We start from the raw sequence: 22,008 nt of genomic DNA, 5'->3' as shown, positions 1-22,008 counted from the left end.
GTTCCACTGGCCAGACTTTCTAGTCCAATAGGAAATGGCAAGCTCCTTGTTTAGTTATAGACTCTATCTAAAAAAACAGAGGGAGAGTAACCTGCCCACCACATATCTGTAACTTCCACATTCCACAAAACAACATCAACAGAGTCTCCAATTATGATAGATGACCTTTCTTTTTGGTAGGCTCTTACTATGTAGCCCTGGCTGACCTAGAACTTACTCTGTAGATCAAAGCAGTCTTGAATTTGTAGAGATCCCCTTGCCTCTGCCTCCTCAGTGATGGGATTAAGGTGCGTGCCACCATGCTTGCTTATATTGGGTTATTTGTTTGTGTGTATGTGTGTTTGGTTTTAACTTTGTGCATTTCATTTGAAGGTGAGAATTTCTCTCATTTTCCTCTTTCTACCATCTCTTCCATTTTTTTTTAATCATTGAAGTATTCTCTGATAAACACCAAGTCTTAAGAAGAGACTTACAGAAGTTTCTTCTCATTTTTCATATTTCACCCTTTGGAGATTCCTATTGTCATCATTTCTGATGTGCAATTTGGCTTTATTTCCAGGAAACTTTTGTTCACTTATTACTCAACCTTAGGAGTGTAAGTAGTGAAAAGTGAGTAATCCATGTTCAACCCTCACCAAATTTCAGGGCTTTGACAATGAGGACAGTCTTAGTCACACAGAGCAGGTACTGAAAATGACTGGTTAAATTATAATGTCACAGCAGAAGATTTGTTGCATATTTTTTTGAAATGTAATTGCTGCTGGATTAAGAATAAATTTTTCTCCGATTACACTGAGATGTAAGAATTACGATCATAACAATGAAATTCATGGAACACACAAATTTAAGTAGATTTCATAACTGCTTTGTAGGTTCAAACATTAAAGCTGAAATCAAGATGTGGCAGGGAATGCTTGACAAGAACACCTTGGATATGCAAATTAATGAGGGTTCTTCTCTCTTTTCAGCACTTAAAAAATTGTCATCTTATGTGATTGATCAAAATTCTAAACTTGTGCCCGAATGAACAGTAAGAAAGAGATGGTGCTAGAGAAGAATCTTGTCAACCATAGCCCTCTGCTACAAGAACCCAAAGGAGTCCTCTGTGATAACCCATTTACCTGGGACCTTGGTCATTGTCTACACAGTATTTGAACTCAGGCTTGTGTTGGCTGTATTTGAAGAGCTCCTGAAGATGAGCCTCACTCTCTAGTTCAAATCATGTATTTCATCACTGTATTTCTGGCTTGTTCTGATTCTGGGTGGGAGTCTCTGCAGTGCTCTTCAGCATGGTCACATCCATTGAGAGCTGCTGGTACTTTGGGAGAAATTTCTCTCCTTTTCTCACCTACTGCTATTTGGCATTTTGTTACTCTTATCTCTTACACTCATGCTTCACCTCTGTCAGCAGGAACATCATTGTAACTGACTCTTGGATCAATCCAACCAAGTTCAAGATGTCTGTGTCAGGGATTTGCATAAGCATCTTGGGATTCTGCCCCCGTTGTACACCAATGCTGTGTTATACACAAGGGTCTGTGGCTGTGGGCTGGGAGAATTAACCAGTGTTGCTAACTGCAAAAAAGGATGTCAGTATGTTCCAAACTAAGGCTGAGTAGTCACAAGTTTTCTGTTATTTTTCAGACCTGCTTCTTTATGGCAATAGCCATATTTTAATAGTGACGATATAGAAAACAAGCTACAAACAAAAAGATAGAAAACATCAGTTACAAGGACAGTTATTTTTAAGGAGTTACAAAGCCAATGTGGCCAAAGGAGAGGGAAAAGTTGCCAAATCTTGGGTCAAAGTGATAACAGTTTTGATCATCTATGATTATGTAGGATCACTTCTTTCACTGATTCTTTTAAGGAGTTCATAACATCTTTCTCCAGTTATAAGCTATTTTGTTGGTTTAGCTACTGTAACTCAGTTCAAAATACATTGATTTGAACTTTATTTCCTTGTTTGATTCATGAGAACATCAAAATATCCACTAACTTGACAGGTACCAATAATCCATTATTACCTTGTAACTCAGCCCAAATCTGTAATTAAGGAATTTTCTGACAGAGTGGGAATTTTGTTGTCATTATGACAGTTATTATACTGCCCATAAATATGTTGCTTTCAGTTGAGGAGGGAAATTGATATTTAATTTTATAGCATAGCTTTTATTCTAGTAGGTTCTTGTTTTCATGATCATCTTAAATCACTTGATAGAAATATGGCTTAGTAAATATTAGTGTATACAATATTTCCTAGGTTCATCAAATCAAATCTGCCTGGATGCCTACTTTGTCTGTGGCTAATTATTGTCTTCTAGAAGCCTCCCATTTATGCTTTACTATGAGTGACAAGTTCAGTTGCTACAATAAGAGACTTCTTTTTAAGTCTTAAAATATTTATATAAGGTGTATCCATTTTTTTTTTTTTTTTTGTCGAGACAGGGTTTCTCTGTAGCTTTGTGCCTTTCCTGGAACTCCCTCTGTAGACCAGGCTGGCCTCGAACTCACAGAGATCCACCTGCCTCTGCCTCCTGAGTGCTGGGATTACAGGCATGAGCTACCACCACCTGGCCAAGGTGTATCCATTTTATATGTGAGTGTTTTGCTTGCCTGTAGGTCTGTGCACATCCTGTGTATTTGGTGCCCACAGATATCAGAAGAAGGTACCAGATGGCCTGGAACTGACATTAATGAGATTTGTGTACCACAATGTGGGTGATGGTAAATGAACCCAGGTCCTCTACAAGTTCTTAACCACTGAGCCATCTCTCCAGTCTCTAGAGATTGTATTTTGTAGAATTCCTTTTCTTTTTCCCTACAATTTTGTATGTCTAATGTCATAATATAGAGTAATTTTGTCATGATGTTCTATAAAATTTCATATTACTACAGTGTCGATTACAAAAAAACATAATGTAGAATAGTTCCTGAAAAAAAGAATAGATTATTTAAGAAATGGTAATGGAGTGTAGGACTATTTAAAAATTTTAAGTAAGTTACTCATATCTTTCAGGAAATTATAATTAATTCATTTGGATTTTTAAGCATTAGAAGAAAATTTTGGTTTTATTTCTTAGACAAAATATTAAAAATGTAAAATATAAACATAGATTTTGGTGTAATTGTCACAAAGATGGAAACCAAGAAGATGAATATATGTCTCAGATTATGAACAATAGAAATTGTGCACCACCTGTGAGAGGTATATTAAGAGATTATGCCGTTCCATCTAAAATCCAAACTATTGAAATTAAATAAATGCTCCCAAATCCATGAAGTATAGGCAAAAATATCTCAAATAATAAAATGAACAGTTTTCAGTTAAACAGAGGAGTGAAAATTATTTTTTATTATTATTTTTAGCGTGTGTTGGAATGGCCACATGTGTGCATGTGCATATGACAACCTGTAGATGGCACTGGGTGTCTTCTCCAGTTGCTCTCCACTTCTTTGAGGCAAGGTCTCTCAGTTTGATCCATACTTGCCAACACTACTAATCTAACTGGCCCACTTATTCTGGGAATCAACTGTCTTCCTTCTGAGCACTGGAACTACAGGTGGTCGTCTATGTCTACCAGGCGTTTGTTATGGTGCTGAGGTTCCAAACTCCCATCCCGACTTGTGCACTGCCAGCACTTTGTTTACTGGGCTACTATTGCCTTGAAAGTGTGGTTTTATTTTGAAAAGAACATAAATGTAATTCAAAGTGTATTGCACTTTTGTTGTTACACTAGGCAATATATATATATATATATATATAAATTTTATATATTATTATTATTGTTGTAATTATTATGAAGAAGGTAATTCCATTTTGACTACCATTAAATTACAGGGAAAATTCATGTTCATATGTATCGATGAAAGCAAAAATTGGTTAAAAAAATTTAGATAGATTTTAAGGTGAACTGTTTAAAGTATAATTTATAACTCAACCCCAAATCCAGTACTAACAATGTTTAGAGTTTCAATAGAAAAGACTTCTCAGAGGTTAGGCAGATTCTGTAACAGTGTTTTTTGAGGAGAAATATTTCCAAAGTAAAATAGAGTCACACATTAGGACACCACAGTCTGAGGATTCCTTCCACATTTTAATTTTACAATATGTTTCTAATGACTTTGTCACATCAAAGAAGAAATTCCTGTTCATTATGCTAGCCTCCTTACTTCATTCTATGAGCAAATCCTTGCAGTCAATACCTCCAATTTTCCAAATCAAAATGGTTAAAGCTGACCCTGGAGAAAAGTACTTGTTCTCCTGGCTCTGCATCTTATTTCTATAACAAGGATGAATGCCTGAAGAAAGAAAGCTTTTATGCAGGAATTTTGATCATTTTCAATATAAGAACCATTGATAGGAATTCACATGAAGGGAAAAGGTCATTTTTTTTTTTTGGAGCTGAGGATCGAACCTAGGGCTTTGCACTTGCTAGGCAAGCGCTCTACCACTGCGTTAAATCTCCAACCTCAATTCATTTTTAATAAATGAACCAAGTTTCAGATTCTGGGGGAAGTTCTGCTGTGGCAGGTATCATGTTCACCTACATTATACAAAAAGGTCAACTGTCACTAGAAAATGAGAAGAGGAAAACTTGGTTGTGGCATAAACAACATTCTCACTGGAAAGTTCTCACTTACCTCACCTTAAACCACAGGGATTCAGTCCTAGGGACACACTGTACTTGACATCATTAGGCCGCTTTCCTGAGGGTTAAAAGTGCTTGGGGGGGTATTAACATAGGTTAGTTAAATCAGGATGAGAATGCTCATAAAAGGTTAGGTTTAAGTGTGGGTCACAGAATAGTCTGCTGCTTTTGAGAAGTGAGGAAATAGATTAAGCAGAGAAAAAAAAACTGAAAAGACTTAAGCAACATTCATGTAATACAAAAGGTTGATTGTAAATTAGGAAGCAAATAATTTTAGGAAATGAAAATCCGTTAGCAGTTACATATTCTGTATTTTTTTTCCTGAGGATTTTTGGAATAGCATACATGTCTACAGATGATGGCAGTTTTCTCAGAGATCTAGCCAGAATCATGAGTGAAGATCTGCTCCCTCACACATCTGTACAGCTGTGCTATGAGAACCTGAACGGATCCTGCATCAGGAACCCTTACTCCCCTATCCCTCGCCTCATCCTCTATGCAGTCTTTGGCTTTGGGGCTGTGCTGGCTGTGTGTGGAAACCTCCTGGTGATGATGTCCATTCTTCATTTCAGACAGCTGCACTCTCCTGCCAACTTTCTGGTGGCATCCCTGGCCTGTGCTGACTTCTTGGTGGGACTGACCGTGATGCCCTTCAGCACAGTGAGGTCTGTGGAGAGCTGCTGGTACTTTGGGGACACTTACTGTGAAGTTCATTCTTGTTTTGATGCATCATTCTGTTACTCTTCTATCTTTCACTTGTGCTTCATCTCTGTTGATAGATATATTGCTGTCAGTGACCCCCTGACTTACCCCACCAGGTTCACTGCATCTGTCTCTGGCAAGTGCATTGCCTTCTCCTGGCTCCTGTCCATCATCTATAGCTTTTCCCTCTTTTACACAGGGGCCAATGAAGCTGGACTGGAAGATCTAGTGACTGCCCTCACCTGTGTGGGAGGCTGTCATTTCCTAGTGAATCAAAGCTGGGTCTTTATCAATTTTCTGCTATTTTTCATCCCCACACTTGTTATCATAACTGTCTACACTAAGATTTTCTTCATTGCTAAGCAACAGGCTCAGAGGATTGAGAGAATGAGTGACCAGACAGCCAAGGCTTCAGACAGCTACAAGGACAGGGTAGCCAAGAGGGAGAGGAAAGCAGCCAAAACCCTGGGAATCGCTGTGGCAGCCTTCCTCCTTTCCTGGCTGCCATACTTCATTGACTCCATCATTGATGCCTTCCTGGGCTTCATCACACCCACATATGTGTATGAAATACTAGTTTGGATCGTCTACTACAACTCAGCCATGAACCCCTTGATTTATGCTTTCTTTTATCCTTGGTTTCGAAAAGCCATCAGACTGATTGTCACTGGCAGAATCTTGAGGGAGAATTCCTCAGCCACCAATTTATTTCTTGAGTAGATTCTCGGTTTAGTTGGGGATTGAAGAAAGAGTCACAGCAGAACTTTATCAGAGAACTGAGTAGCGTCATGGATTATGCTTCAGCTCTGAATGCGACACTTAAATCCAGCTTCTGCTTTCTTCAAGAAATGTAAAAATAATTTCTATTTGTAGTGGAACTATACAACCCTGGATCTAACAATTTTCCACTGTGTTTTGTACTGGTTCGTGTTACTCGGTTTCCTGTAGCTGCTTTTCCCTCCTTCTTAAAATTCTAATTGTTGGCTTTTGTTAAATTTTGAAGCCTCAGTTTTCAATACATAGCCATTAAATCCTTTGGTAGTGTTTTTCTAATACAATGTAAATGAAACCAAACGTCCCTTATAGGTTCTCTCTTCCTCAGAGGAGGAGTATGTGTGGTTCTCTACTCACTGAGGCACAGATTTGCACTTTTAAATATGTGATTTTTATGATCAGGAAAAATAAACCGAGAAGTGACGTATTAACTAACATCTACTCCATTGTTTACAGTGGAAGGAAAAACGCTGTCCCAAAGGTCACAGCTGTTCCGTGACCTGCTTTCTAGGGAACAGGCACCCAGAAGAGAAGTCACAGTCCAACGGCCTTACAAGTTGTTATTTGTAGAAATGAAGGATTTAAAGATGGTCATTCTTTTTTTCAAGGTGATTTATAAATTAGCTGATCCTTCACTTATTTCGGAAAGTTTCTATAGATTTACAAAAGTCAAATTAAGAATGTATTCAGCTGAAGAAAACAGTAAACTAAAGGGCAAAGTATGCATGCCCCTGAATCTTGAAAACACATTTTTATAAGGATCACCGGATGTATTCCTAAAGCTCCCCCCCCCCCCCCCAAAAAAAAAGCCTGAATTAGTCATAAAAATTATCCTGGATAAAGCCAACTAGGTGTTTAACGTATAACTCTCTCAATAGTAAATTAGAGAGCAGTATACAGCAGTAGTGAACAAACTCCATATTCTACTCTAGATTACTTTTGTTAAGACAAGACATTATAAAATTCCAAGTCTTGGGGCTGGAGAAACAGCTCTGATGTTAGGAGCACTGGCTGCTCTTTCAGAGGACACTCCGTGGCAGCTCACAGCCCTTTTTAACTCTATTTCTCTTCTTTAACTTTGGCTTTTGTCGGCACTGAAAGCATGTGGTGCACAGATATACATGCAAGAAATACACCCACACATATCATAGAAAAATAAAGGAAAAGTCTGAGCCTTCTGGATTTGGTAAAGTTATGGATGCATACTGAGATGTTCTTGCTTACTCTTTTTTTTTCTAATTTCTATGTTGACATGCACCATGAATATTTATTAATGATTGCTGTCTTTTTTATCAGATCAATTATAAACTGGTAAAGCTTTCCGTTTGAGATGATACTATGTCTGATGTTAATTTGAGACAGTTTCTCTGTAGCTCAGACTAACCTATATTGGATATTAAATTCAGGCATTTCCCCTGCTTCTGCTTCCTGAACATTGTGATTAGAGGTTTAAGCTGTCATTCTTGCCTTATTTCTTATTTCAATGTGTTTGAGGAAGTCTGTCCTCTTGTGATTGGCAGGTGACTAAAGGCTGCTCGGACTCCTTGAAATCCTCTGTCCATAGCTGTTTAGTTCAGATATTAAACATCATTGGTTTCTTTTGACTTTAGCTGTTTCAATAAGAGTGACTTATTCTGCAGCCATAGAACACTGTCCCTTCTTCACTTGAGTGACAGTGTTCACAAACAAAAGCTTAACAGTAATTGATGCATACTGTAAATGTCTACATTCAAAAGCAACTCTAATATTTAGTTCAATACACTCAAAGAAGCAATTCCCCTTTTTTAGTAACCCATTGTGCTGTCTAGTTTTTATGTCTAGAGTTATCTACAAGGATGAAACCTCATTTGAGAAAATGCTTCCATATGCTCTAGCTGCATGGCATATTTTAATTAGTGATTGATGTGGGATGGCCCAGCTCATTGTGAGTGGTGCCATCCCTAGCCTGGTGGTCTTGGGTTCTATAAGATAGCAACCAAAAGACCTTTAAGGAATTGCTCAGAATCCTTAATTATCAGGGAGATGCAAATCAAAATGACTCTGAGATACCATCTTCCACCTGTTAGAATGGCTAAGATCAAAAGCACTGAAGACAGCTTATGCTGGAGAGGATGTGGAGCAAGGGGAACACTCCTTCACTATTGGTGGGAGTGAAAATTGATACAGCCTCTTTGGAAATCAGTATGGTGGTTTCTCAGAAAATTGAGAATCAATTTACCTCAAGACTCAGCTATAACACTCTTGGGCATATACCCAAGGAATACTCCATTATACCATAAGGGCATATGCTCAACTATGTTCATAGAAGCATTATTTGTAATAGCCAGACCCTGGAAACAACCTAGATGCCCCTCAGATGAAGAATGGATTTTAGCTAGAGTTTTCTCTCCAGGTCCTGCCAAGCCCTGGCAGTCCAACAGCCCACTTATAAAATAATCACTCAGATGCTTATATTATTTAAACTGTTTGGCCTAATGAATCAGGATTCTTGCCAGCTGTTCTTACATCTTAAATTAACCCATTTCTATTAATCTATATGTTGCCATGTGGCTCTTGGCTTACCAATACCTTACATCTCCCTTGTCATGGTGGTGCCTGTCAGCGTCTCTCTGCTTCAGCCTTCCACTTCCAGAATTCTCTTCTCTGCTTGTCCCACCTATACTTCCTGCCTGGTTACTGGCCAATCAGTGTTTTATTTATTAACCAATCAGAGCAACACATTTGACATACAGAATATCCCACAGCAATGGATTAAGAAAATGTGGTACATATACACAACAGAGTACTACTCAGTAGAGAAAAACAATGACAGTATGAAATTTGCAGACAAATGGATGGAACTGGAAAATATCATCCTGAGTAAGGTAACCCAGACTCAGAAAGACAAACATGGTATGTACCCACTCATAAGTAGATATCAGATATAAAGCAAAGTGTAATCAGGCAATAATACACAACTCCAGAGAAGCTAACTAACAGGGAAGACCCAAAGAAGGATGTGTGGACTGCCCTGGGAAGGGAAATAGAAAATATCTCCATGAATAAAGTGATGATGAGGGGTAGGCAATGGAGGGTCAGGGATAGGGGATGAGAGCCTAAGGGAATGAGATGGTTAAGCTGGAACAGGGAGGGAAGAGGAATGCAATGAAAAAGACACCATAATGGAGAGATACATCATGGGGATAGAGAGCAGCCAGTTACTGGGGTAGTTGCCAGGAGTCCTCAAGGATGACCACAGCCTGCCATACTGGCAATAGTGGAGAGGATGCCTGAACTGACTGCTTTGCCCTAGAGAGCAGACCAGTGAATGCCCTAACTGTCATCACAGAGCTTTTCTCCAGTGACTGATGGAGGCAGATGCAGAGATCCACAGCCAATCACTAGATAGAGCTCCAGGAGTCTGGTCAAGGAGAGAGGAGGGATTCTGTGAGCAGGTGCATCAGGATCATGATGGGGAAACATGTAGGGATGACCAAAACAAACTAGAGGGAACTTATGAAAGTTGGATCAATGGCTGGGGAGCCTACCTAGAACTAGACTGGGCCCTCTGTATGGTGAGACAGTTGTGTAGCTTGATCTGCTTGGGAGGCCCCTTGCTGGTGGGATCAGAATCCATTTCTGGTGCATGGGTGGGCTTTGTGGAGCCCACTACCTATGATGGGATACCTCGTGTAGCCTTGAGGCAGGGGGAAGGGCTTGGACTTGCCTCTGCTGAATGTGCCTACCCATGGGAGAACTTGCCTTCTTGTGGGTGGGAGTGGGCGATGGGTTGGGAGAGGGAGGCTAGCGGGGGAAGAAGGAGGGAAGAGGGAGATCTTTGACTGGTGTGTAAAATGAATGAAAAAAATTCCTTGCTAATAAAGGAAGGAAAGAAGAAAAAGATAGCATCCTGAACAGACTATTTTGAACTAGACAGTAAGTGGCACTCTTTCTTGGTTTCTGCATCAGCTCCTACCTCCAGGTTCCTGGCCTGTTTGAATTCCTGCCCTGACTTCCCTCAGTGATGGGTTGTTACCTGGTGCTGTAATATAAGCTTTGGTTGTGGTATTCTATCACAGCAGTGGGGATCGATGCAGGTGTCATAGCAGGCAGGAAAATGAAGAGGTGAGACTAAAACCAGGTTCAGACTGAACGTGTCAAACTTCAAAACCTTTGTCAAACATGGATCACACTTCAGGAAGTCTAATGCAAAATGGTTTATTGTAAGCATATTTAAACACAATAGTATTTGGAAACAATTTTCTAGGCAACAATCATTCCATTTGCAAGCACACAATAAAGCTTAAGATGGGACTACAAATGCCATATGACCATGTAGGTTTATTTTGTGGCTAAAAGGCCTAGAATCTAGTGTGGTTTCTAAACAAGGTGGCCAGAGAACCCAGCAGCAGACACACTGATCTGGAACTGGGAGCATGCAACACAGAGGGAATGTAAACCTTCTGAAGCTGGCATGTGAATTCATGGGATCTTATTCTGTGCTGGAGACTGCTTTAATCACAGGAGTTTATATTCTTCAGCACAATCTGGTAGAACAGGTAAGACTGTGCCTTGGTTTTTGAGTGCACTTAGGTCAGAAGAGGTCAAGTCTCATGGCTATTGTCATCATAGACAGATGTGAACATGCACCACCCAGGACTCAGAGAGTAAGTGCTGCTGCTCCTAAGTGTGCCTCCCTCCCATCATGAAGTAGAACTCGGCCAAATTGCTTAGAGCAGAAATTATGGAACACATACATTTTATATAATTACTTCAAGGGAAAATATGATTTTCATCAAGAAAATTTTAATTAAAGGTTTATATTATATGTATAGCTGTGTTTTATGTATGTATGGGTGTATGTATTTGTATATGTTCATATGTGTGTATTTATATGTGTGATATATATACATGTTTGTGTGTGTGTGTGCATGTGCTATTTTGTTTTTACCACCAATTTGACCACTTCTTTTTTTTTAAAAAAATGTATTCATTTATTTAACATCCTGACCAGTGTCCCCTTCCTCCTTTCTTCCAGTTTCCCCCTCCCCTGCTCCCCTTCTCACCCCCTCCCCCAGTCCACCTCTAATGTTTGTGTTCAGAAAAGGGCAGTCCTACCATGAGTATAAACAAAGCTTGATCTATCAAGTTGAAGGAGGACCTCAGTTTTAAGGCTGGGGAAGGCAACCCAGTATGAGGAATAGGTTCCCTAAAGCCAGCCAAAGCATTAGGGATAGCCCCTGCTCCCACTGCTAGGGGTCTCACAAGTAGACCAACTAGACAACTGTCACTCAAATATAGACAGTCTATGTTGGTCCCATGCAGGTTCTCTGGTTGTCAGTTCACAGACTCTGTGAGCTCCTAAGGGACCAGGTTAGTTGTTTGCGTGGGTTCTTTTGCCACGACATGTCCCCCATGGCTAGTATAACCTTCCCCCCCTCATCATCAGGCATCAGGATTCCCTGAGCTCAGCCCACCCGTACTTTTTTTTTTTTTTAAGATTTATTTTATTATTATGTATACAGTGTTCTGCCTACATGCATGCTTGCAGGCCAGAAGAGGGCACCGGATCTCATTACAGATGGCTGTGAGCCACCATGCGGTTGCTGGGAATTGAACTCAGGACCTCTGGAGTGACTTGGAAAAAAAACTGCACTATCTCTCCCTGCCATGTAACAAAGACGTGTGAGTTCCACATGATGCAGAATACACACAGAAGGCAAAGAACCTTGACAGAGCTTGCATGGATTCCATACAAGAGCTGAATCTGTAGAAAGAGGTCATCTTGATGCAAGCCTTCTGTGTTTGGGGATTATTATGATTCCCACAGAGTACTGAAGATGAGACCTCCCTGATTAGAGGCTTTAAACGCAGAGATGGAGCCCACCAAGCAAAGGCTAAGAGTGGACAAATTTGGCTATAATAGTATTTTATTCATGTTAATCCACCCCTTCCCCCTCCTCCTAATGGAATAGAAACAGCAAGGTCTATAGTATAATGAATATGAAGAAAGACATTTATCTTCTTCAACGCAAACATGATTCACTATTGATGTCTATCACTGGAAGAAAGGGGACAATATTCAGATGTGGACTGAAGATGTGGAACTGAAATTGAAAGAAATCTAAACTTTCAGTGCTCATGGTGACTGACAATTGAGGGTCTACCAAAAGAGGAAAAAATCAGATTGGCTACGGAACACGTATACACTATGGTTGATGCAAGCACAATTTCATACAGTTTCACACCCACATCTAAGAATTCCTTAGGCAATTAACAGTATCAATAAGAAATGTTTTTGAAATACATGTAGATCATGTAACGGATCAAGCTAAACTGGTGTAATTATTCATGAACTCAAAGAATGCCTGGACCCCTTAGCAGACAATTTGCTGCATGTGTTCAGTGCTCATAGCAGTTCATACTCAGCTTGTAACTTTCATCGTTCTTGTGTTTGGTTGCTGCCATCCTCTTATACAGGGGTTCTCAACTTGTGGATCTTGACCCTTCTGTGAGGATGAACTACTTTTTCACTGGGTTATATCAGATATCCTGTATATCAGATAATTGCACTATGATTTATGAAAGTAGCAAAATTATACTTAGGAAGTAGCAATGAAATATTTTACGGTTGGGGGGTCTCCATAACAGGAAGAACTGAATTGAAGGGTCACTGCATTAGGAAGATTGGGATCCACTGTGTTAGAGTCTAACCCATAAAGACAGGGCATAAAATCTTTTTCCTGTTTCCTCTCACTAAATGTCTTCTTAATTTTGGCTGTGCTATGACCACAGACCGTCATTACTGTATCCTTCTCTAATGGGAAATGCTTCACACTCTCTATCATTTGGGTGATTACAAGTTAGTGGATTTTTAGTAATGTGTTTCAGGAGCCAACAACCTGTCAACTAGTGCTCAAGTGTAGAAATGAGAATGAAAACTTAGGATCACCACAGAACCAAAAGTTTGTCTGAGAATTGTGCTCTCAGGGTTAGAATCTTAAACCCCAGGGAAGGAAAACTTCTGTCCAACCTTGATTTGACTTTTAGTGGACTCATTTACTTAAAATAAATTTGTAAACAACCATGGAAGTAACATTTCTACAATAATGTTACAGGTGTTGGGGATATCTCCTAATTATATCTTACCTCAGCATTAAGTTTTCATGGAGTTAATCTGAAAGCAAAGGTCAAATTAACCTGGATGAATCTATTTAGTTTAGACTGTCTAACGTATGTGTAGAATAGTTGCAATATAAAAACATTGAAGTGACGTTTTGCATTGCTTGTACCTGACCATTCTTGTGTTTATTGCACTATAGGGCATTGGCTTTCTCTTCCTGGTGCTTACTGCATCTATGGTCACTACCTCATGATGCAGTTATATCATTTGTTACAGTGTGTCCCAAATTAATCAAAGTCACTATGCAATATAATCTATCTGTATACTCCTGTTTATGGCTGCAGTCTTCACAATAGGCAAGTCTGGGATCAGCCTGCTTACCTAACAATTGAAGAATGGGATAAAGAAATGTTTTATACATATCAAGTGGGGTATTATTCAGTTTCAGAAAATAAAATTACTTGTGATTCCATCTCTTGAGAGATAGAGTCAGAGGTATTAGTCTTCAAGGTCATCTCCAGTTCCTAAGAGTGTTTGAGGTCAAATTATGCAACATGAAGTTTTGAATCAAGAGCTATAACTACTTATAATTTACAGTAGTAAAAGGATGCACAGCTCTTATGGAAGACCTGTTTTGAGTTGCCAATAGCCACATTAGGCAGCTCCCAACTGACTGTAACATAGGATCCCCTGGATCTGGCTTCCTTTGGCACCTACAGGCACATGAACAAACCCATATACAGACAATGTAGGTAAAGACACCATGTGTGGCAGTGTGTGCCTGTCACCCAGCCCTGTGGGACAAAGACAGGTGGATCTAACTGGTTCACTGGCCAGCCTTTCTAGTTCAGTAGGGAATGATAAGCTCCATGTTTAGGTACAGACAGACTCTATTTCACAACTCAGAGGAAGAGTAACCTGCCCTCCATCTATTTGTAACTTCCATATCACACATAACAACATCAACAGAGATTCCAATTATGATAAGTAAGACTTCTTTGAAGAGATCCATCTTGTAATCAATCATAGACCATACTCTAGACCTGGCAACTGAATTAGGAACCACGGATCCCACAGAGTGGGACATGTGCCCCGCCTGTGGCTCAGGTGATCCATGTTTTAAAAGATCCTTGTGTTTGGAACTTCTAAGCTAACTTTGTTTCAAAGCCTGAAAAATTTCTCTGCTTACTTTTTCACATCTTGCCGTTTCTTAGCTTAGGCGTATCCTGAAAATACCCCTCTAAAAGGTCTTTGCCTCTCCCCAAGCTTGATTTATAAGACATGCTCAGAGAAAAGGGCTTGGGACTTGAGCACTTCATCTCCAAACAGAAAAAACATGCCCGCTCAAATACCAGAAAACTCTGGTCCCTGAAAGAGTCAAGTGAAAAATGTATCCTGGCCTTATAATTAGTGTCCAAGAGCTAAGTAAGGTCAGGGAAAGAAAAACATTGGAGGAGATTGCTACATTTCTGCAGGGGTTTCCCTTTTTGCAGAGTGAAGCAAAAGAAGCAACATCTTAGGCTGGAGAAGCAGAGCTCAGATAAGAAGCCTCTTAAGTGGGGGCTGAGAAAAGCTCAGCTGCGGCAGCTCTCCAGGAGAGGAGCAGGGTTGCTATATCCTGCAGGGAGACCATCCCCCTTCATACCAGGCATAGTCTGACTCTCCCAAACAGTCAGGATACCCTCCTCTGCTGTAGCAATTTCAGGCCTGACTCTCCCAAGCAGTCAGAAAAACTTCTCTTCCAGGGCTGAGCTGTCTCTGTGCATCTCCAGCCATCAGAGCTGTCCTAAGTAGCTCAAGGTGTTGCCTGACTCACCAAGTAGTCAGGATACCTTTCCCCAGAGTGGCAAAACTCACATATTTGGTGCCAAAAACTGGAACCAAACCCACAGAATTGCAACAAATTTACTTGCAAAACCCTCACCAAATTTCAGGGCTTTGACAATGAGGATAGTCCTAGACACATAGACCAAGTACTGAAAATGACTGGTTAAATTACAGTCACAGCAGATGATTTGTTGCATATTTTTTGATGATTAATTGAAGCTGGATTAAAACATATTATTCTCAAATTATACTGAGACATAAGAATCATGATCAATACAATGATATTTATGGAACACACAAATTTAAGTAAAATTTACAACTGCTTTATAGCTTCAGAGATTAAGGCTGAAATCAAGCTGAGACAGGGAATGGGGAAATATTTGATAATGATGCCTTGGATATGCAAATTAATGAGGATTTTTATTTACCCTTCAGCAAATAAAAACTGTTTTCTTATTGGATTTATCAGAACTTGTGCCTGCATGAACAGCAAGAATGAGATGGTGCCAGGAAAAGAAATTTGTCACCCATGGCCCTCTGCTACAAAACCCAAAGGAGTCCTCTGTGAAAACCCAGGTCCTTGGTCATTGTCTACATACTGTTTGACCTCAGGGTTGTGCTGGTTATGTTTGAAAACCTCCTGAAGGTGAGACTCACTCTCCATTTCAAGCAATTGGATTTCATCATTGTATTTCTGGCTTACTCTGATTCTGGTTGGGAGTCTCTGTGATGCTCTTCAGCATGGTCACATCCATTGAGAGCTGCTGGTACTTTGAAAGAAACTTCTCTACTTTACTCACCTGCTGTGATGTGGCATTTTGTTGCTCTTCTCTCTTCCACCCATGCTTCGTCTCCATGGACAGGCATAACATTGTCACTGACCCTTTGGTCTATCCAACCAAGTTCACAGTATCTGTATCAGGGATTTGCATCAGCATCTCCTGGGCTTTGACCCAGTGTACAACAGTGCTGTGTTCTACATAGGTGTTTATGACCCTGAACTGTAAGATTTATCTAATGCTGCTAACTATATTGAAGGATGTCAGTATGTTCTAAACTAAGGCTGAGTATTAACAGGTTTTCTGTTACTTTTCAGACCTGCCTCTATTATGGCAATGCTATATAGTCATATTTTTATAGTGACTAGAAAACAAGCTAAAAAGGAAAAGTAAAAAACATCATTGACAAGGACTGTCATTTTTAAGGAGTTATAAAGCCAATATGGCCAAAGGAGAGAGAGAGAAGCTGCCAAACCATGTGTCAAAGTGATAGCATTTGTGATCATCTATGACTATGTAGGATCACTTCCTTCACTGATTCTTTTAAAGATTTCATAACACCTTTCTCCAGTTATAAGACATTTTGGTGGTTTAGCTGCTATAACTCAGCTCAAAATCCATTGATTTGTGCTTTATTTTTTCTTTGATTCATGAAAACATCCAGTAACTTGACATGTATCAATAATTTATCACCTTGTAACTCAGCCCAAGTCTGTAACTAAGGAATTTCTTTACAGACTAGGAATGTTGTCATTGTGAGAGTTATTATTACTGCCCATAATATGTTACTTTAATTTGATGAGGAGATATGATATTTGTATGTCATAGCATAGCCTTTATTCTAGGAGGTTCCTGGTTGCATGATCATCTTAAATCACTTGATAAAAATATGGTTTAGTAAATATTAGTTTATGCAATATTTCCTAGCTACCTCAACTCAAGCCTGCCTGGATGTCTTCTTTGTCTGTGGATAATTATTGTCTTTGAAAACCCTCCCATTCTCCATGGGCAGGCTTCTGGAACTTGGTGCCTGTGGTGTGATACTTTGCACAGCCTTATTGCAGTGGGAAGGAGCTTGGACCTGCCTATGCTCAGTGTGCTGGGCTCTGCTGACTCCCCATGGGAGACTTCAATTTGGGGAATGTGGGTGGCTTGGGAAAGAGGGCTGGGGATGGAAGGAGGGAGGAGGGGGCATCTGTGGATAGTATATGGAGTGAGTAGAAAATTTCTTAATAAAGAAAAATGAAAAAAAAGAAAAGCCTTCCATTTGTGCTTTCCAATATGCAACTAATTTCAGTTTCTACAATGGAGATTTCCTTATAAGTCTTAAAATATTTTTATTAAATGTATTCATTTTATGTGTGAATGTTTTGCTTACCTGTATGTCTGTGTACAGATGCCCTGGAATTGGCATTAAGGAGAGTTGTGAACCACCATGTGGGTGATGGAAACTGAACCCAATTCCTCTGCAAGATCACAAGTGTTCTTAACCACTGAGCCATCTCTCCAGTCCCTAGAGAATGTCTTTTGTAGAATTATTTTACTCTTTTCCTGAAATTTTGTATGTCTAATGTCATAATATACAGTAATTTTGTCATGATTTTTCTATAAACACTCATATTTCTACAGTTTTGATAATAAAAAATTCATAATGTAGAATAATACCTGAAAGAAAAATATATTATTTAAGAAGTGGTAATGGAGTGTAGGACTGTTTAAAAAATGTTAAGTAAGTTACTCATAACCTCCCAGGAAATTATACCTAATTCATTTGGGTTTTCAAATATTAGAAGAAAATGTTAGTTTTATTTCATGGACAAAATATTAATACTAGTAAATACAAATACAGATTTTATTGTACTTGTCACAAATATGGAAACTATGAAGATGAATGTATGTTTGAAATTATGACCAATAGAAATTGAACCCTTGAGATATATATTAATACAGGAGACTGTTCCATCTTTAATCCAAACAACTAAAACTAAATAAATGCTCCTAAAATTGTAAAGTCTAGGCAAAATATCTGCAGCACAAAAATGATAGCTTCTGTGTGATGTATTTCTGTATGCTGTGAATATGTGTTGCTATGATTGGTTAATAAGAAGCTGCTCTGGCCTATGGTGAGTCAGGTTATAGCCAGGCAGGATATCCAAGAGAGAGACAGGAAGAAGAAAGGCAGAGGCAGGAGAGACCCCTGGCCACAGCTCAAGGAGCAGCAAGATGCCAAAAGACCACTAATGCCACAGCCACATGGCAATACATAGATTAATAGAAATGGATTAATTTAAGATGAAAGAGCTAGCTAGTAAGAAACTTAAGCCATTGGTCATACAGTTTGCAATTAATATAAGCCTTTGAGTGATTATTTTATAAGTGGCTGAGGGACTTCGAGGGCCAGATGGGACCTGAGAAAATTCACAGCTATGTTTGGTGCTCAATGTGGTAGGAAGAATTTCCACCCAAAACCTGAGAAAGAGTCATAAATGGAGTCAAGAGCAGCTGCCTAGTTGTGTCTGTCAGACAAGCTGTGATTCAGAGATGTTTGGGCATGCAGGCTTGAGCTACAGTATGGTGGGTTCACAGCATGTGGGCTTGACCTACATCATGGTGAATTCCCTCCATGGTACACAGAGGCATCTCCAAGCCATGCCACACATTGCATGGCAGATGCTGTGGAATGTCTTTCTGTATGCTGTGAATATGTGTTGCTCTGATTGGCTGATAAATAAAGTTGTTTGGCCTATGGCAAGGCAGCTTAGAGGCAGGTGGGAAATCAAAGAGAGAGACTGGAAGAAGGCGGAGAGACAACAGTGAGCCGCCCAAGGACCAACATGTAATGGGATGCAGGTAAAGCCATGGAACGTGTGGTGATACATAGATTAATAGTTATGGGTTAGTTTAAGATATAAAAGCTAGATAGCTAAAAGCTTGAGCCATGGCCATGCAATTATAATTAATATAAGCTTCTGTGTCTTTATTTGGGGGATGAAGTGGGAGACATTTGTCCCAACTGCCGGCAGGCCAGGACACAGGAAATCTTCCAGCTACTGGCAGATTTAGCTTTTGCTAATACAGAACTCACCCCCACCTCAAAAAAGTTTCTGGTCTATATGCTGCTTGTTGGAAACATAGAACCACTGCTTCTCAGAGCTGGTGGTAGGCATACCTCAATCATGTTAGGAAACTGCGATGAGCAAAGTCAGTAGCCAAGGCCGCCTCATTGGTCCTTGCCACACAGTTTAGCAGTTCAAAATCTCTCCTGATCAGAAAAAGATTATAGACACACAAAAGACAGATTCAGATGGATAAACCTCTAAATGTTTTGCATTATAAATAAAAATACACATAGGCTTGAAAGAGAGAGGAAGGGGAGGATGGATAGTTATATAAATAAATATATAATTAAAGAGACAGTAAAAATAATATAAAAAAATAAGCCATGTAAAGATGGAAATCACACAGAGAGTCTAGATTATATTGTCTTTGGGATTTTTAACTGAAGAGAGACATTTGATTATAAAGGCTGCTGAATTAAACATATATATATATATATATTCTCAAGGTAATGTGACTTCAAAATTTTTTTCTAAGCATGTGTTGCTTTGGAAAAACAGTCCTGCTTTTCTTTCTACAGAAGATGAGAAGTTGTGGACTCCTTCCAGGTTAATATGAATCAAGGAAGACTCCCTGAGAGGTCTTCAGTTGATCCAACATCCAGAACAGCTTCAAAGTAACTGGCTCAGAGAATACAGCCTCACAGACTACTCCAGTCAGGACTTGACCACAATCCTAAAAGTTTCTTTGTGTCTACATAAAACTAACAGTGCCTCCAATTAGCAGGAAGTGACCTACAAAACTATGCCCACATTGCCAAAAAATGGATTATGGATGTTTGTCTTTGTTTAGACATTGGTTACAAATTGTTATTGGTCATAGTCAATCTCTTTCTAAAAGAAAAAAGGGGGATATGATATAGAAATGATGGGATGAAAGGGTAGATTATTGAATCTACTTTTAAAGAGCAACAACTCGGTTGAAATTTTTTTTTTTACATTGCTGTGGATTTTTGTTTATTGATAAAAATTTAAAGTTAATTTTGTTATATTGTATGTAGATTTCTACTCTTGTTTAGGTATTATGCTTATGCAACTTATTTTAAAATGCAATATATAATTAAATACAAATTAATAGTCATCTACACTAGTCAAACTTATAGTCATGTTAATTAGGTTTTCTAGATATGCAGAGATATATTTCAGATAGACAGTTAATCTTCAAACACTTCAAAGACCTACAGAATACAGCATTTGAAATGTTTTTAAGAACTTAGATTTTTCAGAACAATAAAACATATCTGCTTCTGACATCACCAATTACTTCAAAGAAGATGATGGGCATCAAAAAACTCCAAATGGAGTTTACTTTCTTTATGGCAAAAGTTAGCCATTTGCACAAGAAACTTCTCTTGCCTGGACTGTTTGATAATATGTTGTATAAACTGGACATATAGAACCCATAGGAAAATGACTTTGAATTTTGCCAAAACAAGGCAAGATGGTCCTTCAGGTTCCTGATTCACAGAGGAGACTGCCAGACATTCTGCAGAACACAGGGAGAGGCGATTGAGAGACTCTAGACCTATAGGCTGAAGATGGATGCCCAAACATTGCAGAGGAACTTTGGATGACTGTCCAGGCAGCCAGCTATCTTTATCATTTCCAAAATTTTGAAAGTTGCTTACAAAGCACTTCCTGTTTACTGAGGTAATATTATATCCTTCTGAGGTCTTTGATGGAGCTGAATACTAGATAGTTATAATTATAGTTTTCCTTGGTTACTATGAAAGATAAATTAGATATGAAAATTTAGACTCATAGAAATAAGACAGATGATAGAGTATTTTCTTTTATTTTGCCAAATATAAATAGACTAGCTATTGTAACTGTAATTTCTGTTTGATCACTGCTCTATTATATATTATTTTACTATGTTAAACTTAAAACCTTCCTTTTTGTTTAGACAGAAAAGGAGAAATGCTGTGGTATTTCTTTCTGTATGCTGTGTATATGTGCTGCTATGATTGATTAATAAGGAAGCTGCTCTGCCCTATGGTGAGTCAGTTTCTAGCCAGGCAAGAAATCCAAGAGACAAAGAGGAAGAAGAAAGGCAGAGGCAGAGAGAGGCCAGCCTGCCACCCAAGGAGTAACATTCCAGTAGACTGGTAATGCCATGCCAATGTGGTAACTTAAAGATTAATAGAAACAAGTTAAATTATAAGAGCTAGCTAGCAAGAAGCCTGCTATAGGCCATAAAGTTTGTAAATAATATTAAGCCTCTGAGTGATTATTTTATAAGTGGCTACAGGATTGTGGGTGGAAGAGATTTGTCCCAATCGTGGGGCCAGGCAGAACCAGAGAAACTTCTGGCTATAGAGAGCTTACAATTAAACAGAGGAGTGAAAAATATTATCATTGTATTTAGCGTGTGTAGAATGTCCACATGTGTGTGCATATGCATGGAGAAGCCCGTAGGTGGCACTGGGTGTCTTCTCCAGTTCCTCTCCCCTTCTTTGAGGCAAGGTCTCTTAGTTGAATCCATACTTGCCAAAACTACTATTCTAGCTGCTCACTTGTTCTTGTAATCAACTGTGTCTTCCTTCGGAGCACTGGAGTTACAGGTGGCCAGCCATGTCTACCAGGCATTTATGAGGCTTCTGAGGATCCAGACTCCCATCCTGACAGGGCACAGCCAGCACTTTGTTTACTGGGCAACCCACTGCCTTGCAAGTGTGGTTTTATTTTTAATAGAACAAGAAATGCAATTAAAAATTTATTACCCTTTCATTATTACATTTGGAAAATAATAAAATAACTATTTTATATATTATTATTATTATCATTATTATGAAAAATATAATGCTATTTTGACTACTATTAAACTACAGAGTTTGTTCATGTTCATATGTATTGATGGAAGAAAAATTGTTTAAAAAAATCTTTAGATAGATTTTAATGTGTAGTATTTATTATATAATGTACAACTCGATACCAAAAAAGCAGTACTAACAATGTCCAGATTTTCAACAGAAAAGGATTTTCAGAGATTAGGCAGATTCAGTAACAGTGTTTTGTGAGGATTTCCAAAGTAAAATAGGCATGCATTAGGACAA

At 39.0% G+C, this 22,008-nt stretch overlaps 1 protein-coding gene and 1 pseudogene across 1 annotated transcript; both read left to right on the top strand.

The window, feature by feature from the left end:
- Positions 1-4,997: 4,997 nt before the first annotated feature.
- Positions 4,998-6,074, top strand: LOC118570571 (trace amine-associated receptor 7a-like). The gene has a single exon (XM_036169182.1). The coding sequence runs from the start codon at positions 4,998-5,000 to the stop codon at positions 6,072-6,074; it is 1,077 nt and encodes a 358-aa protein (XP_036025075.1).
- A 68-nt stretch (positions 6,075-6,142) lies between these two features.
- Positions 6,143-16,229, top strand: LOC118570290 (annotated as a pseudogene).
- Positions 16,230-22,008: the final 5,779 nt, after the last annotated feature.

The sequence above is a fragment of the Onychomys torridus genome, chromosome 19 (genome assembly GCF_903995425.1).
Source record: "Onychomys torridus chromosome 19, mOncTor1.1, whole genome shotgun sequence".
Lineage (NCBI taxonomy): Eukaryota > Metazoa > Chordata > Mammalia > Rodentia > Cricetidae > Onychomys > Onychomys torridus.
Note: the sequence above shows the minus strand (reverse complement) of the source record. Positions and strands in the feature narration are given on the sequence as shown.